General features: G+C 51.3%; 1 protein-coding gene across 2 annotated transcripts in view; it reads right to left on the bottom strand.

Annotated features, from left to right (window-relative positions):
- Positions 1 to 17,130, bottom strand: part of Slc6a19 (solute carrier family 6 member 19) — a 29,950-nt gene extending 12,820 nt beyond the window's left edge. Inside the window, exons 1-5 of one of the 2 annotated variants that reach the window (XM_004666119.2) lie at positions 16,813 to 17,130; positions 4,407 to 4,547; positions 3,237 to 3,374; positions 1,278 to 1,459; positions 405 to 515 (exon numbers count right to left, since the gene is read on the bottom strand). In XM_004666119.2, coding sequence (XP_004666176.2) covers positions 405 to 515; positions 1,278 to 1,459; positions 3,237 to 3,374; positions 4,407 to 4,547; positions 16,813 to 17,014 — 774 coding nt within the window. In that variant the 5' untranslated portion in view covers positions 17,015 to 17,130. Of the gene's footprint in view, positions 1 to 404; positions 516 to 1,277; positions 1,460 to 3,236; positions 3,375 to 3,574; positions 3,973 to 4,406; positions 4,548 to 16,812 lie in introns of those variants that run through there. The other variant, XM_045139004.1, reaches the window with a different exon arrangement.
- Between the last annotated feature and the right edge of the window lie 391 nt (positions 17,131 to 17,521).

Genomic DNA, 17,521 nt, shown 5'->3' with positions numbered 1-17,521 from the left:
CAGCTACGATTGCAGGGACCACCAGGTCCAGGGAAACCCGGGAGGGGAGGGGTCCGAAGGGAAGGAAACCGGGTCCGAGTGGGTGATCAGGGGAGGGCAAGGTGCCACAGCCTGGTAGATCAGCTAGCTCAACAGGGGCCAGTAATCAGAGAAGGGCAAAGTTTGGTCAGCCCGCAGACCCCATGCCAGCATGCACGTATGGAGGGCGCATTGGCAGGCGCTTCCCGTATCAGGCCCCGGCTGACAGCCACGGCACTGGCTTGGGTAACAGCTGACACGCTACGGACGGGCTGGTCTTGAGGATAGGAGGGCGTGGAGTCAGGGAGGTTCTGTCCCCAGCGTGGGCTTTCTCCCGTGGGATCTAGAGCTCCGGCGTAGATAGCAGATGGAGGGAAGAGACTCACGTTGGGCGTGAAGAGGAAGACAATGCCATTGGTGGAGCCCTTCAGGGTCAAGCCACGGATGAGGAAGATGGTGAGCACGATGTAGGGCAGGGTGGAGGTGATGTACACAGCCTGGGGACAGCAGGAAAAGGACACTGCATGAGTCAGGGCCAGGCGTCAGTCAAGAAAAGCCTGGCCCTTCATGACACCCTGTCAAGGCTTCCCTCGTAGGTGTGGGGGAGGATTAGGCCTTGCTCTTCCATTTGTCAATTGCCCTTATTATGTAACTCAGCCAGAGAGAGAGTCTCAGTTAATTTTGCATGAAATTATAAAGTGTGTTGGGAAAAAAAATGTCTTGGCCACCATGGAATACTCAAAAACCTGGCGTATGGGCTGGAGAGAATGCTCACCGGTTAAGGCGCTTGCCTGCAATGCCTAACAACCTGGGTTCGATTCCCCAGGCCCCATGTAAAGCCCAATGCACAAAGTGGTGCATGCATTTGGAGTTCATTCTCAGCAGCCCTGATGTGACCATTGTCATTCTCTCTCTCCCTCCTTCGAAATAAATAAAACATATATATAGGTTTTTTGAGTTAGGGTCTCACTCTAGCCCAGGCTAACCTGAAATCCACTATGTAGTCTCAGGGTGGCTTTGAATTCATGGCGATCCTCCTACCTCTGCCTCCCGAGTGCTGGGATTAAAGATGTACGCCACCACTCCCGGCTATTATTATTATTATTAAATTTTTTGGAAATGAAAATGTTTAAAAAGCCGGCAATGTGTAAACCCAAGGATGAGGACTCTCGGGAAAGGCGAGCAGAGACAGCGGGCTTAGCTGTGGGGACCCGAGCTCTGCAGCCCACCCCCACGCTCCAGGGCCGCAGGCGCCGCACCTTCCCGGTGGTCTCGATGCCCCGGATGACGCACACGTACAGCACGCTCCAGGCACACGTCAGGCAGAGCAACATCCACCACTGGATGGAACCCGAGTCGCTGATGGAGGTGGAGATGTTGAGGGTCTCTCGGTACCAGAAATAGTCCACGGAGGAGCTCTGCGCGCACTCCTCCTCGTAGCCTGCGGGGGAGGTCGTGTGCCCAAGTCACGGTGTGGGTCAATGGCCGTGGAGAACAGCAAGGAAGGGTTCAACAGCAGAAGCCCGGCTGAGTGGCGACACACTGCCATTGGGGACAGATATGCTAGTGCACGTAGACACAGCCAGGCACACACAGGAACACACTCTCAGATGTGACCACTCCTGCACATCTGTATGCACACGCCTTGCATCACACACGCCCATACACGCACACATTCACACCTGTGCACGTAAGCGTGCAGTTGGCTGGGACGCTCTTAGGCTACGGTGTGGATCCAAACCTCAGAGTGCCAGCTCTCCCTCCCCATGCCTTGGCTCCTTCTCCCAATCCTCTGGTGTCTGACTCCCTCCGACACCCTGTCTCCTCCTCCCTCCTCTCCGGCTCCTGGGAGAAGCTTCCCTCCATTCAGGAACAGCTGGTGTAGTGAGTTCCTATTGGGAGTCCCTGGCCATGACATGCTCATAAAGGTCTAACTCCGTGCCCGCTCACCACTGTGGGCCCCTCTGTCTGGAAGAACCAATAGACCGTGCCACAAGCCAGGTGTGGTGGCGCACGCCTTTAATCCCAGCACTCGGGAGGCAGAGGTAGGAGGAGGATGGCCGAGAGTTCGAGGCCACCCTGAGACTACAGAGTGAATTCCAGGTCAGCCTGGGCTAGAGTGACACCCTACCTTGAAAAAAACAAAAGCATGAAAAAAGAAAGAAAATACTATGGGATATTGTTTACAATTATGGAAGTTGTCAATAAAAATAAGTTAATTAATTTGAAAAAAGAAAGAAAGAAGCCGGGCTTGGTGGCGCACGCCTTTAATCCCAGCACTCAGGAGGCAGAGGTAGGAGGACCGCCATGAGTTCGAGGCCACCCTGAGACTACATAGTGAATTCCAGGTCAGCCTGGACTAGGGTGAAACCCTCCTTCCAAAAACCAAAAATAGGAGGAAATTACCATGGGATATTTTTTTATAATCATGGAAAATGTTAATAAAAATTTAAAAATTAATAAAAAAACAAAAATAAAAAAACAAACTCATTATATAGTCTAGGGTATTCTCAAACTTTGTAGCAATCCTCCTGCCTCAGCTTCTCTGGTGCTGCGATAGAAGGTCTGAGTGGCTGAGCCCAGCTGCCTTGTGGACTTTAAAATGCCCTATGCCTTAAGAAGGTTCTGCTCTTTGCATGGAATCTAAGAAAAATCTAAGTACAGTCAACTGCATGAGAACGTGTAAGGAGGCCGGGCGTGGCAGCTCACGCCTTTAATCCCAGCACGCGGGGGGGGCGGGGGGGGGGGCCAGGTAGGTTGGCCATGAGTTCAAGGCCAGCCCGGGACTCCAGAATGAGTTCCAGGTCCAGCTAGGCTCGATTGAGACCCTGCCTCGACAAAACAAAAACAAAAGCAAAAACAGGGCTGGAGAGATGGCGTAGCGGTTAAGCGCTTGCCTGTGAAGCCTAAGGACCCCGGTTCGAGGCTCGGTTTCCCAGGTCCCACATTAGCCAGATGCACAAGGGGGCGCACGCGTCTGGAGTTCGTTTGCAGAGGCTGGAAGCCCTGGCGTGCCCATTCTCTCTCTCTCCCTCTATCTGTCTTTCCCTCTGTGTCTGTTGCTCTCAAATAAATAAATAAAATTAAAAAAAAAAAAAGCAAAAACAAACAAACAAAAAGAAAGTGCAGGCAGTGCCCCCCCCCCCCCGTGCATCATGCCAGACGAGTCAGGGGTTGGAGGACAGTGTCTGGGGTCCAGTGTCTGGCCCAGGGCTCACCTGTGCGGTTACCGTTGAGCGGGCACTCGCTCCATGGCAGAGGCTCCTGGAAGGAGTTGAAGAAGTACCACATGACCCAGGCGATGATGGTGTTGTAGTACAGGCCCACCATGAAGGATACGAACATGGAGGCGATGCCTGCGAGGGGGTGTCACTGTGGTGGGCACCTGGGTGGCCCACGGGTGCCACCCCATGGGATCGGACTTCTCCCCAGACTACAGAGCAGGTGTGGCCTGGGCCTAGCTAAACCCCATAAGGAGCTGTGATCGTTTAGTACCCGACTCACCCAGCGCGGGCTCAAGGACCCCTTCCCAGCCCCGCAAGCTCTCCATCCTCACCTGCTCAGCCTGCAGCTCCAGGCAGGTGGCCCCAGGACCTTTGCAAAGAGCCTTTGAGGAGCCTACTGGGGAACGGCCCACGTGACCAGCCCCAAGCCCAGGAGAGGAGCGTAGGCTCAGGAAAGCCTTCTCTACCGAGAGCGACTGAGAGAGAGAGACACGTGAGAGGTCACGGTGGACGATGGCTCCCATCTTAGGGGAGAGTTAGGAGGGGCTTGTGGAGGGTAAAATGAAAAACCAAATGTTGCTCTATCGGCTCGACATGAGTCGAGATGGGGAAAATGGAAGAAAGAAGGGAAGGAGGCAGAGGGAGAAAGCCAGAGAGAGATGGGGGGAGGCTTGAAGGCAAAGAGAGGCCCCTGCACGGGCCTGGGCTTTGGGGTGTGTGCAGCCCTGTGGCTTCCGGGACAGATACCTTGGACCCTGCCCTTCTCTGCCTGTCGACAGGCCCCCACCCACCCAGCCACATTCTGAGGTCTCAGTGAGCCGTGGCCGGTCGCTGGAGCTCCCTCCAGCAAGGTTACGTCCAGGCCAGAATTTGTAAATGAGTGACCACACCCAGGCACACGGTCGGTCAGTCCCTGGTGGCCTTCCTGGCTCAGTGCGTGGGAGCAGACAGAGGTGACAGGAAGAGCAGGCGGCCAGCTCCCTCTTCTGGCTCCAGGGATCCCTTGCGGAACCCACTCTGGGCCACTGAGTTTGGTGCCACCCAGACTGTCCTGTGTTCCTGGGCTTGTGGTGACTCAGGTGGCCTCTGCTGACCTGGAGGGTTCCCGATGACCTAGGCCGGACAAACGCCAGCCCGGCAAAGCCCTGGGGGACACATACGCACCTACACCCTTCAGAGCCGGGTGAATGGAGCTCCACACGCCCATGCTGCCCTTCCTCAGCCGCTGGCCAATGGCGAACTCCAGGTACAACAAGGGGATCCCCTCCAGCACGAGCAGGATGAGGAACGGGATCATAAAGGCCCCTGAACGGGAGAAACAGGACACGTCACTATGCAGGCCAACAGGCTGCTCTGGGGACAGGTGCTTACAGAATGTGTCCTAACTAAAACGCCACCAGCACCCCCGCCTCACTTGAACAGAACTGAGACCTGCTGATGAGAGTGAACTGGACAGCCTAGAGGGACCCTTGGTAGGCAGACGGTCCCCAGGGTCACACAGGCTGACATTACCTGCTGACTTCAAGAGTATAGTCCTTAAACTGGGCGTGGTGGCGCACGCCTTTAATCCCAGCACTCAGGAGGCAGAGGTAGGAGGATCACCGTGAGTTCAAGATCAGCCTGAGCTAGAGTGAGGCCCTCCCTCAAAAAATCAAAACAAACAAACAAAATATATATATAGTCCTTGGAAGGCCGGAGAGATGGCTCAGCTGTTAAGGTGCTTGCTTGCAAAGCCTGAGTCAATTCCCCAGGACTCAGTAAAGCCAGATGCACAAAATGGCATATGTGTCTGGAGTTCATTTTCAGTGGCAAGAAGCCCTGGTGCTCCCATTCTCTCTTCTCTTCCCACTCTACTTGCAAATTAAAAAAAAAATGTTTTAAAATATTTTTATTTGCAAAGAGAGAGCTGGCACATGCCTTTAATCCCAGCCCTCGGGAGGCAGAGGTAGGAGGATCGCCATGAGTTCGAGGCCATCCTGAGACTACATAGTGAATTCTAGATCAGCCTAAGCTAAAGTGAGACCCAACCTTGAACCCCTCACCCCACAAAAGAGAGAGAGAAAGAGAGAGGGAATATAGGTGTGCCTGGGCCACAGAGTCACTGCAAACTTCAGAACTGATCCTGGTCACTAGGCTTTTCAGGCAATTACCTTAATGGTTGAGCCAGCCCTAAAAATATATTATTAAAAATAATATGGCTGGGTATGATGGTGCACGCCTCTAATCCCAGCACTCAGGAGGCAGAGTAGGAGGATTGCTGTGAGTTCAAGGCCACCCTGAGTCTATCGAGTGAATTCCACATCAGCCTGGGCTAGAGTGAGACCGTACCTCGGAAAAAAGCAAACAAAAAAAGAAAAGAATATTAGGCTGGAGAGATGGCTTAGTAGTTAAGGCACTTGACTGTGAAGCCTAAGGACCTATGTTCGACTCCCCAGATCCCATGTGAGCCAGACACACCCAAGGCCATGCATGTACACAAGGTGGCGCACACATCTGGAGTTCAATTATAGTGCCTGGAGGCCCTGGAATGCCAATTTCTCTCTCTCTCTCTCTCTCTCCCTCTTATGAAAAATAAAGCATCTATGGCTGGAGAGATGGCTTAGCGGTTAAGGCGCATGCCTGCAAAGTCTAAGGACCCTGGTTCAATGCTCCAGGTCCCACATAAGCCAGATGCACATGGTGGCGCATGCGCCTGGAGTTTGTTTGCAGTGGCTAGAGGCCCTGACGTGCCCATTTTCCCTCTCTCCCTCCCTCTCTCTGTCTCTAATAAATAAATAAAAATAAAATCTTAAAATAATTGAAACTGTTTTTTTAAAAAAGCATCAAGCTGGGGGAGGTGGCACACGCTTTTAATCCCAGCACTCGGAGGCAGAGGTAGGAGGATCGCCATGAGTTCGAGGCCACTCTGAGACTCCATAGTGAATTCCAGGTCAGCTTGGGCCAGGGTGAGACCCTACCTCAAAAAACCAAAAAAAAAAAAAGAAAAGAAAAGAGATCATGACATCAAAATAAAAGAGAGACTGATTGAGATGGGGAGGGGATATGATGGAGAATGGAGTTTTAAAGGGGAAAGTGGGGGAGAGGGTATTACCATGGGATTTTTTTTTTTTCTTGGGTTTTTCAAGGTAGTGTCTCACTCTAGCCCAAGCTGACCAGGAATTCACTCTGTAGTCTCAGGGTGGCCTCGAACTCACGGCAATCCTCCTACCTCTGCCTCCTGAGTGCTGGGATTAAAGGTGTGCGCCACCACCCCTGGCTTACCATAGGATATTTTTTTTAAAATTAATTTATTTATTTATTTGAGAGCGACAGACACAGAGAGAAAGACAGGCAGAGGGAGAGAGAGAGAATGGGCGCGCCAGGGCTTCCAGCCTCTGCAAACGAACTCCAGATGCATGCGCCCCCTTGTGCATCTGGCTAACGTGGGACCTGGGGAACCGAGCCTCGAACCGGGGTCCTTAGGCTTCACAGGCAAGCGCCTAACCACTGAGCCATCTCTCCAGCCCCCATAGGATATTTTTTATAATCATGGAAGATGTTAATAAAAATTGAGGAAAAATAAATAATCAAAAATAATTAAATTTTTAAAAAGCATCTAACAATATCACCAGGCACATAGAACAGTGAAACAGAAAGCCATGAGGGTCTTCTGACTAGGGCTGTAGACCCCAGGCCACTTGCTGACCACAGCCCAGTGGACAGAGCGAGCAACCATCAGCCTCTGGGATCCCGTTTCTGCGGCCCTGTGTCATTACACTGGCAATGCTAAGTCTGTGGTCAGTCTGAGGAGAGACCTCTGCTGGCGACACTGGGCGACTTCAGGGAGACCGTGACGCCTCAGCTCACAGAGGCTGTCGGCTCATCAGCACGTGCGTCCTCGGTTTTGAAGTCTGGTGATCCCACGAATGGTCGTGAGTAGTTGCTTCCCACACGGCTCCAGGCTGTGCAAACGCAATGGTACAATAGACCCAACCGCCCCGACATTGGAAAGCGCGTGGGAGGGATGGCTCAGCAGTTAAGGTGTTTGCCTGCAAAGCCTAATGACTCGGGTTTGGTTTTCCAGTGCCCACATCGGCCAGACGCACAAGATGGTGCGCGTATCTGGAGATCGTTTGCAGTGGCTGGAGGTCCTACTGTGCCCATTCTCTGTCTATCTGCCTCTTTCATCCTCTCTCTTTCTCAAAAAAATAAATAGAAAAAGGAGACATAAAGGGTGGAGAAAGGAAGGGAAGAGGATACTTAATAGGTTGATATTGTACATATGTAATTACAATGAATGTAATGGGGAGGTAATATGATGGAGAATGGAATTTCAAATGGGAAAGTGTGGGGGTGGGGAGGGAGGGAATTACCATGGGATATATTTTATAATCATGGAAAATGTTAATAAAAATTAAAAAAAAATAAATAGAAAAGGTTAAAAAAAAAAAATCATGTCCCTATTGTGCTATAAGAAAGCAACTTCAGCCGGGCGTGGGGGCGCACACCTCTAATCCCAGCCCTCGGGAGGCAGAGGTAAGAGGATCATCATGAGTTCGAGACCACCCTGAGACTCCATAGTGAACTCCAGGTCAGCCTGGGCTAGAGTGAGACCCTACCTCGAAAAACAAAACAAAACAAAAAGATGCCCCTGTCACTAATCACTGGGAAAATGTAACCCAAAACTGTAAGAGCCCGCCTCATACCACACACCAAAAATACCACACACGGATAGAGACTGGAGCTCTCAACAGCGGTGGTAGCACTCCCAGGATGGCCATTCCTCATAAAATTAAACAAAGAACGACCATGTGACCCAGCAATCCCGCTTCAAGGAATATACAGAAAGGAACTGAATGCTGTGCTCATCAAACTGCCCAGTAAGCACTTCTCTTAATGTTCATACCCATATACTAAGGCTACTCTCACTTTTGGTTAGAGGACCTTCTCTTTTCAGATGACAGTGACCTTGGGATGACTCAGAAGGCACCATGGTGCTCAGAAGTGACAGGGGCGCTCAGCACTGAAACATCTCTACCACACCTTCCAAGGCTCAGGGTCCATTGCAGAGGAGGTGGAGAAAAGAATGTAAGAGCCAAAGGAAGGGTAGGACTCCTTACAACGTGCTCCTCCAGACACAAAATGGCCTGGATCTCCATGACCTCGCAGTGCCTGACACTACCTACACAAAACCATCATAATTGGAGGAAAAGATCATGACATCAAAATAAAAGAGAGACTGATGGAGAGAGGGAGGGGATATGATGGAGAGTGGAGTTTCAAAGGGGAAAGTGAGGGGAGGAAGGGCATTACCATGGGATATTGTTTAAAGTTATAGAAGTTGTCAATTAAAGAAAAAAGACAAATTAAAAAAGAAAGAAAGAACGGAACTGAAGTAGAGTCTTACACCTATTTTCACAGCGGCCTGAAGGTGGGAGCCTTGGATATCTACCAGTGGCTAAACAAATGTGACCCAGCCACAGAGTGGAATATTATTCAAGCCTAACAGAAGGGTGAGGCTTAAGGAATTGCTTCGTGGTTAAGGCTTTGGCCTACAAAGCCTAACAACCGGGGTTCGAGTCCCCAGTATCAATGCAAAGCCAAAAGCACAAAGTGACACGCAGCCCTGGGGTCCATTTGCAGCAGCTGGAGGCCTTGGTGTGCCTGTTCTCTCTGTCTATCTCTCTTCTCTCTCTCTCTTTCTGCTTGCAAATAAATAAATACAATTAAAAATGTTTTGTTTTTATTTATTTATTAGAGAGACAGAGGGAAAGAGAGAGAGAGTGGGCACACCAGGGTCTCTAACCACTGCAGACAAACTCCAGATGCACTGTCATGTGCATCTGGTGTATGTGGGACCTGGAGAATCAAACCTGGGTCCTTAGGCTTCACAGGCAAGCACCTTAACTAGTAAACCAGCTCTCTAGCCCCCAATATTTTTTTTTTTTTAAGAAGGAAATTCTAATTCTTGGAAGAACCCAGAGAGATTACTCTTGAGTAAGATGACAGTCGTTCACAGAAAGACAAATATTGCAGGGTCCACCTTGGAGATCAAATATCCATAGACTCTAGAACAGAGATTGCATGGGTTGGGGTGGTAATAATGACAATTTCAGCAGAGGAGGATGAGAAAGTTCTAGAGATGGATGGTGGTGATTCTGCAGAACCCTATGAATGCACCTAATGCCTGGGAACTGCAACTTAAAAATGGCCAAAGGAGGGCTAGAGAGATGGCTTAGTGGTTAAGGCGCTTGCCTGCAAAGCCTAAGGACCCAGGTTTGATTCCCCAGTGCCCATGTAAGCCAGATATACAAGGTGATGCATGTGTTTGGAGTTCGTTTGCAGTGGTTGGAGGCCCCTGTGTGCTCATTCTCTCTATTTTCCTTTTCTTCTCTCTTTCTCTGGTAAATAAATAAACATAAAAAGAGTGTATTTTATGTCCTGTGTCTTTTGCCACACAAAAGTTGAAAACAGAAGCCCATGAGGGTCCGCTGCTTCTGTAGTTAGTGTCTTTCAGGTTGTTCTGTCATCGGAGGGAACATTTTGACCACTGTATTTAGATTCTAGTTTTGAACCATTAAGAAACTCTTTGCTGAGCCGGGCGTGGTGGCGCACGCCTTTAATCCCAGCACTCAGGAGGCAGAGGTTGGAGGATCACTGAGAGTTCGAGGCCACCCTGAGACTGCATAGTGAATTCTAGGTCAGCCTGAGCCAGAGTGAGACTCTACCTCGAAAAACCAAAAATAAATAAATAAATAAATAAATAAAAATTAAAATTAAAATAAAAAAGAGAAACTCTTTGAAGTCTGATGTGCAAATAAGTCAGTGCTGGGGTGGAATGGGGCAGAAGATGGCTTTGCTATAAGACCTGGAGCCACAGACCCGCTCGCCTCTCTGACATGACAGGTGTTCAGTGTCTAAGACGATGAGAAAGTTAAGTACATTGGGACCATTTTAAAGTGAAGCTTGCCAGGCGCGGTGGCGCACGCCTTTAATCCCAGCACTCAGGAGGCAGAGGTAGGAGGACAGCCGTGAGTTCGAGGCCACCCTGAGACTCCATAGTGAATTCCAGGTCGGCCTGAGCTAGAGTGAGTCCCTATCTCAGAAAACAAAATAAAAAAAAAAAAATAAGGGCTGGAGAGATGGCTTAGTGGTCAAGGCGTTTGCCTGCAAAGACAAAATATCCTGGTACGATTCTCCAGGACTCACGTAAGCCAGATGCACAAGGGGGCACATGTGTCTAGGGTTCATTTGCAGTGGCTGGAGGCCCTGGCATGCCCATTCTGTCTCTCTCTCTGCTTTTCTCTCAAATAAATAAATAAAATATAAAATAAATAAAATAAAATAAAGTGAAGCTTGGTGTGCTGCCTTGGGAAAAGTTCTGCTCCCACACATGAGAGGCAGGTGTGGTGTGTACACATCCTGTAGGAAAAGCCAGTGCCCATGCCAGGGGGCCGCTGACAGGAAGAGGAGGCACAGGACCTGGGAAGTCACAATGCTGACAAGAATTTTGACTTGCAGGCCGGAGAGATGGTTTAGCTTTTAAAGCGTTTGCCTGCAAAGCCTAAGGACTCCGGTTCAATTCCCCAGGACCCACGTAAGCCAGATACACAAGGGGGAAACATGCGTCTAGAGTTTGTTTGCAGTGGCTGGAGGCCCTGGTGTGTGCCCATTCTCTTTCTATCTGCCTCTTTCTCTCTCTCTCTATATATAACAATTTAAAAAAAAGAATTTTGACTTGCGTTTACTTTCGGTTTTTTCAAGTTTCCATTCTCTTTCGAAAATTCCAGACTGAGGGCTGGAGAGATGGCTTAGCGGTTAAGCGCTTGCCTGTGAAGCCAAAGGACCCCGGTTCGAGGCTCGGTTCCCCAGGTCCCACGTTAGCCAGATGCACAAGGGGGTGCACACGTCTGGAGTTCGTTTGCAGAGGCTGGAAGCCCTGGCGCGCCCATTCTCTCTCTCTCCCTCTATCTGTCTTTCTCTCTGTGTCTGTCACTCTCAAATAAATAAATTAAAAAAATTAAAAAAAAAAAATTCCAGACTGAGAAGTTCAGGCTGAGGAGTGGAATGGTTTCTCCTGGAAGTCTGTTCGCTCAGCGAGAACAAAGCTCACAGTGGAAGCCATGGTACACGAACCCAAAGTGAGGCTGGAGAGACGGCTCAGCCGTTAAGACACTTGCCTACAAAGCCTCAGGACCCAGGTTCCATTCCCCAGCACCCAGGTAAGCCAGATGTGCAAAATGCATCTGGAGTTTGTTAGCAGTGGCAGGTGGCCCTGATGCACCCATTCTCTCTCTCTCCCTCTTTGTCTGTCTCCCTCACTCTCAAATAAATAATTTTTTTTTTTTTTTTTTTGAGGTAGAGTCTCACTCTAGCCCAGGCTGACCTGGAATTCACTTTGTAGTCTCAGGGTGGCCTCTTAATCATGGCAATCCTCCTACCTCTGCCTCCTGAGTGCTGGGATTACACCCGGCTAATAAATATATTTGTTATGTGTTTTTTTTTTTTTGCAAGGTAGGGTCTCACTCTAGCCCAGGCTGAACAAATAAAAATACTCTTTAAAGACAGACTAATGGAGTGAGGGGAGGGGATATGATGGAGTGTAGATTTCTGAAGGGGAAAGTGGGGGAGGGGAGGGAATTATCACGGTTTAATGGTCTGTAAGTATGGAAGCTGTCAATAAAAAGGAAAAAAAAAATATTCCAGGCATGATGGCGTATACCTGTAATCTCAGCACTCGGGAAGCAGAGGTGGGAGGATCGTTGTGAGTTTGAGGCCACTCTGAGACTACAGAGTGAATTCCAAGTCAGCCTGAGCTAGAGTGAGACCCTACCTTGAAAAATCAAAATAAATAAATAAATAAATAAATAAAAAATAGCAGGGCATGGTGGCGCATGCCTTGAATCCCAGCACTCAGGAGGCAGAGGTTAGAGGATGGCTTCGAGCTTGAGGCCACCCTGAGAGTACAGAGTGACTTCCAGGTCTGCGTTGGCTACAGCAGGACCCTACCTCGAAAAACTAAAAAGAAAACAAGGAAAAAGAACCCTAACTTGAGAGCAGCCCAGAACTGTGCAAAGAAAGGACGACTCTGTCCACCCAGCTCTGCCCACATCACAGCCCTTCATGTCCTAGTGTCCCGGGATCTGCCAAAGGGCATGAAGACGCCCAAACATCCAGTTTAGGAACACCACCCAGGGGTGAGCCCTCAGGCCAAGGTACCTTCTTCCCTGCAGACAGAGACCCAGAACACAAAAGGAAAAGACTGGCGGGGAGAGAAAGAACTACAAGAGACAGAATTAAAAACAGAGACAGCTTGTATTGGTTGAACATTTCTTTGCTATGCCCCCCCCCAAAAAAAAACAGAGACAGAAAACAAAGAAAGAAACACCCCAGAAAGAGATAAACAGGGAAAGACTGGGAAGGACAGGAAATAGACAGAGATAAAGAGAGACAAGAAAAGATAAGAGATCCAGACGGAGAAGACCAGGAGACAAGTGAAGCGGTCTCTTTCCTCAGAGGTCCTTGGATCCCTGGGGTGAACCCCACAAGTGTACTGAGGATGGCCAGCTGGCACCTGCCCTCCCTGTCTTGTGTGTGTGTGTGGGGGGGGGTGAGCCAGCCACTAATCACGTGGGGGCCCAGGCACTGGGGCTCAGCTGGCACCCCTAGATCCCAGAAGCGTGAGCCAGGCTTTAGCCCTGCCTGGGATCTTTGCCTCTGAGCGCTTGCTTGTGCCTACTCCCGGAAGGGTGTATGGGCAGAGGAAGGGGGTGCAGGCGTCGACTGGGGGGCAAGCTGGGGCTCTCGCAGGATGGACCGGCAAAGGACCAATGTCCAAAGGTCCCCAGAGACCAGACGTTCCCTGCAGCCATGAGTCGATGGTATTTGCTGTTTACATACAGGGAAGCTTCCAGAGATCCCAACCTGGTGTGCTGGGAGGGGATGGGAGAGAGATGGTGATAAGGACTCCACCAGAGGGAAGAAAGCCAGGATGTTGTTCTTTTGTCTTTGAGACCTGGGGGGGAAGAAGAAAGAATGAGGGAAGAGAGCAAGGGGAGGAAGAAAGAGGGGAGAGGAGAGGAGGCAGCAGGAGAGAAGGCAGGGGCTTGGGCTAAGAGCAGGGTCTCTTGTTCTTGGGGCGCTGGGGGGGGGGACTGTATAGCCCTCGGCCATGGCCCCTCGGCCCACAGCAGCCTGGGGGAGGGGACCGTGCATCCTCCAAGTCTGATTAACTTTCTCCCTGGCAGCCGCTGCATCCAGCCAGAGTCCCGGCCCAGAATAAACCCTCGGTGAAACTTGGGGTGAAACACAGCACCTGTGTCAGGGGCCTGGGAACGCTACGAAAGCAACCTGACACGGGCAGGGAGCAGCAGCTTGGGGGGTCCTACCCTCCTGTGTCCACCTGGCCAAAATTCCAGTTTCCATTCCTTCAGGCTTCTATGAGGGAAGCGGTCAGTGGAGGACAGAGTGACCCAAAGACATGTGGATCATCTGGGAGGGACAAGCAGGACCCTTGGCTGCCTGAGGCCACTGTGATGAATGGTTCCTGAAGACCAGGAAGGCGCCTGATGTCTCCACATGAGACGCCCGGAGATTGGTGGACAGAACCTATGGTGTCTGCTCAGAAGCAGGGTCATCCAAGCGGGAGAGATCTGGGTTCGATTCCCCAGGACCCACATAAGCCGATGCACAAGGGGGCACACGCGTCTGGAGTCTGCAGTGGCTGGAGGCCCTGGCATGTCCATTCTCTCTCTGCTCTCTCTCTCTCTCTCTCTCTCTCTGTTTACAAATAAATAAAAATTTTAAAAAAAAGTAGGATCATCCATTGACCCTGTTCTCCCTGCCTCACCCAACCTTGTCCCTTGGATCTCAAGCTCAGGACCTCTCAGAACTCAGGGCCCAGAACACTGTGCCCAAGGGACCTGAACCTGTGACCAGAACCTGTGTGGTCCCTGGTCCTATCAGTCCTTCCAGTGCTGCCTGCTCTCACTCCACCCTCCACTGGGGGTCTGCAGCCCCAGGGTCTCCAGACTTAGTGCATCCCAGGCTCGGATCAGAGACCATATGACATGCTAGGGACCCCTATCTGATTCCCATCAATGCCTGACTCTCAGAGACAGCTTTTTCCTTCCTTCCTTCCTTCCTTCCTTCCTTCCTTCCTTCCTTCCTTCCTTCCTTCCTTCCTCCCTTCCTCCCTTCTTTCTTTCTTCTTATTAAAATATTTTTTAAGGGCCTGGCGTGGTGGCACATGCCTTTAATCCCAGCACTCAGGAGGCAGAGGTAGGAGGATCTCTGTGAGTTCCAGGCCACCTTGAGACTACAGAGTGAATTCCAGGTCAGCCTTAGTTATAGTGACACCCTACCTCGATAAAACAAAAAAAACAAACAAAAAAATTTTTTAAAATATTTTATTTATTTATTTGAGGGAGAAAGAGAGAGAAAGGCCTGTAGCCACTTCAAATAAACTCCAGATGCATGTGCCACCTTGTGCATCTGGCTTACGGGGTACCTGGAGAATTGAACCTGGATCCTTAGGCTTCACAGGCAGGTGTTTTAACTAATAACCCATCTCTCCAGCTCTCTTTCTTTCTTCCTTCTTTTTTTCTAAAATTTTTTTGTTTTATTTATTTATTTGAGAGAGGCAAAGAGAGAGAGAGAGAGGCAGAGAGAAAGAGAATGGACGCGCCAGGGCCTCCAGCCACTGCAAACGAACTCCAGACACGTGCGCCCCCTTGTGCATCTGATTAACGTGGGTCCTGGGGAACCGAGCCTCGAACCGGGATCCTTAGGCTTCACAGGCAAGCGCTTAACCACTAAGCCATCTCTCTGACACTCTTTCTTTCCTTCCTTCCTTCTTTCTTTCTTTCTTTCTTTCTTTTTTTTTTTTTTGGTTTGTTTATTTTCCCAAGGCAGGGTCTCACTGTAACTCAGGCTGACCTGAGATGTACTGTGTAGCTCAGTTGTCCATTAAATTCATGAGCCACTGGCCAGCCCTTTTATAAAAAGCCTGCATAACCACCTATGGTGCAGGCTCAGGCCCAGCCCTTCTCTCCCAGGAACAGCAGAGTCCTGATTCCTCTGAACCCCATACCTCATGTGGCACCTTGACATCACCAGGATCGAAAGTACAGGACAGCCTGGGGGATTCCCTCTCTGCGTGGAGGTGGAAGGAAGTCCCGGGTCTATTTGCATGTGGAGGGGGCCAGGTCTCTGGGAGTACAGGGGGGCTGAGGGCAGGGGCTTATGAAGCCCGGGACCACTTCTGCGGAGGCTAGCCGGGAGGCAGGACCTGGGCACTATCACTCCTGTGAGGCCCTGCCGCGGGGGGAGTTGCCAACGAGAGCCGCTTGCCAATCTACAAGGTACCCAAAAGACCAGTTTCAGCTTTGCCACGACACTGTCTTATCACGATGCCAGTGTGAGAGATGGCACATACCAGCTGGCAACTAGGGAAGGTCCTGAGACCGAGAGAGCCTTGCACTTAAAAGGAGGGTGTCTGGCATGCACACACCCTGACTGCGGCACACCCACGGCCCAGAAGAGCCAGTTTCTGTACCAATGGGGCCAGCCCAGACCTCCCCTGGCAGGGACATGATAAGGATGGCATCGCCTGGACTCCGGTGAGGAAATGGTGTTGGAAAGCCCCCTTCGAGCCCAAGGTGGTCCTCAACAAGGAAGGAGGGGGGTTCGGGTGCAGCAGTCCCTGGTTGGGGGGTGTTGGGTCAAAGGAAGCAAGGTATGGGCATGTATGTGCGTGCAGTTTCTGTGCTGGCCAGGGGAGCACCTGTGACCCCCACCCACGCCCCAGCTATGGCCCCCACCACCGATTCTCTTGGAACTCAGGATCACCTCAATAGGACAAGGAACCGCCAGGGACTACAACCCACCTCCTGTGTGTGGGTCAAAGAGCTCGTGTTTGTTGATCAAAGGCCAGCCTAGAGCACAGAGGCTGGAGAGGCGGCTTAGCGGTTAAGGCATTTGCCTGCCAAGCCAAAGGACCCAGGTTCAATTCCCCAGAACCCACGTAAGCCAGATGCACAAGGGGGCACGTGCATCTGGATGCTCTGGCGCACCCATTCTCTCTCCCTCCATCTCTCTTTCTCTACACACACACACACTCTCTTTCTCTCCTCCTCCTCTCTCAAATAAATAAAAATACAGTATTTTTTAAAAAGTTTAGGGCTCTGCCCATGTAACCTCTGCCCTCCACCCAGGACCACCCTCTCCAATAAGCCTAGGTCTTTCCTCTATCTGATAGGATCAGATGGTGCCCAGCTGCAAGATGGGCCCAAAGGAGCCTTCCACCCACTGAGAAGGTGCTCCGCTGGGGGATCTGGCTGTCCCCACCTTCAGGGGAGATTGTTCCTGAGAGCTATGTAAGGCACCCGGGCCACACTGGCAGAGGCAGAATACATCTCCTTTACCAAGAACCTGAGACCCATCTCCCCCCGCCACCCCCGTGACCCTCTGGGGTGCTGAGGGTCTGGGAAGGGGTGCCCATCTATTTCCTTGGCTAGTCTCTTGTTTCCTCCTGAATCCCGTCTGGATTTGGCCTTAGCCTGAGCCCCGCCTAGCTGCCCCCGGCTCGTACCTCCTCCGTGGCTCTGGCACAGGTAGGGAAAGCGCCACACGTTGCCCAGCCCCACGCAGAAGCCCACACAGGTCAGCATGTACTGCATCTTGTTGTCCCACTTGGGCCGGGAGCTGGCTTCCTTCTGCTCAATGGTCTCCAGCTCATCCAGGGATGGAATCCGGTCTTCCAGGCCCGGGTTGGGCAACACAAGCTTCACCATGGTGCTTGCTGGGCCAGGCCTGGCACGTGTAGGCAGCTCGAGAGCTGGAGGGCAAGTGGAGGTGGCTGGGAGCCCCAGCGCTTTATAGAGAACCTTTGGCACCTCACTCCGAGCACCTGGGTGGAATGGAGGGAACGGAGGCGTCAGCAGATCCTCAGGGTGCGTCCGTACTGCTGTTAATGCCTTATCTGCAGGGCCGCCCAACCTGGGCCAGCAGAGCCGCCCCCTGTGGCAGTCCGCCCCCCTCCCCCTGTGCAAATGCAGATACAGCCCCCCGGTGTAAGTTTGGAGTTGGGGGGGGAGCAGTACCAGGCCCACTCCCCAGGGAGATGGCAGGGCCCCTCCTGGCAAATAGAACTATAGATTGTGCCTATTGAGCCTTCCCTGACCTGCTCAACTGGAAGCTGACTGGCCTCAGACCCTCAGGGCCCCCCCGTCCCCCCACAGAAGGCTGTCTGAGACTTCCACCTGCTGGGTGCAGAGGCCTCGTTGATCTCACCCCCAGCC

Source organism: Jaculus jaculus, chromosome 20, assembly GCF_020740685.1.
Source record: "Jaculus jaculus isolate mJacJac1 chromosome 20, mJacJac1.mat.Y.cur, whole genome shotgun sequence".
In the NCBI taxonomy this organism is placed as follows: domain Eukaryota; kingdom Metazoa; phylum Chordata; class Mammalia; order Rodentia; family Dipodidae; genus Jaculus; species Jaculus jaculus.
Note: the sequence above shows the minus strand (reverse complement) of the source record. Positions and strands in the feature narration are given on the sequence as shown.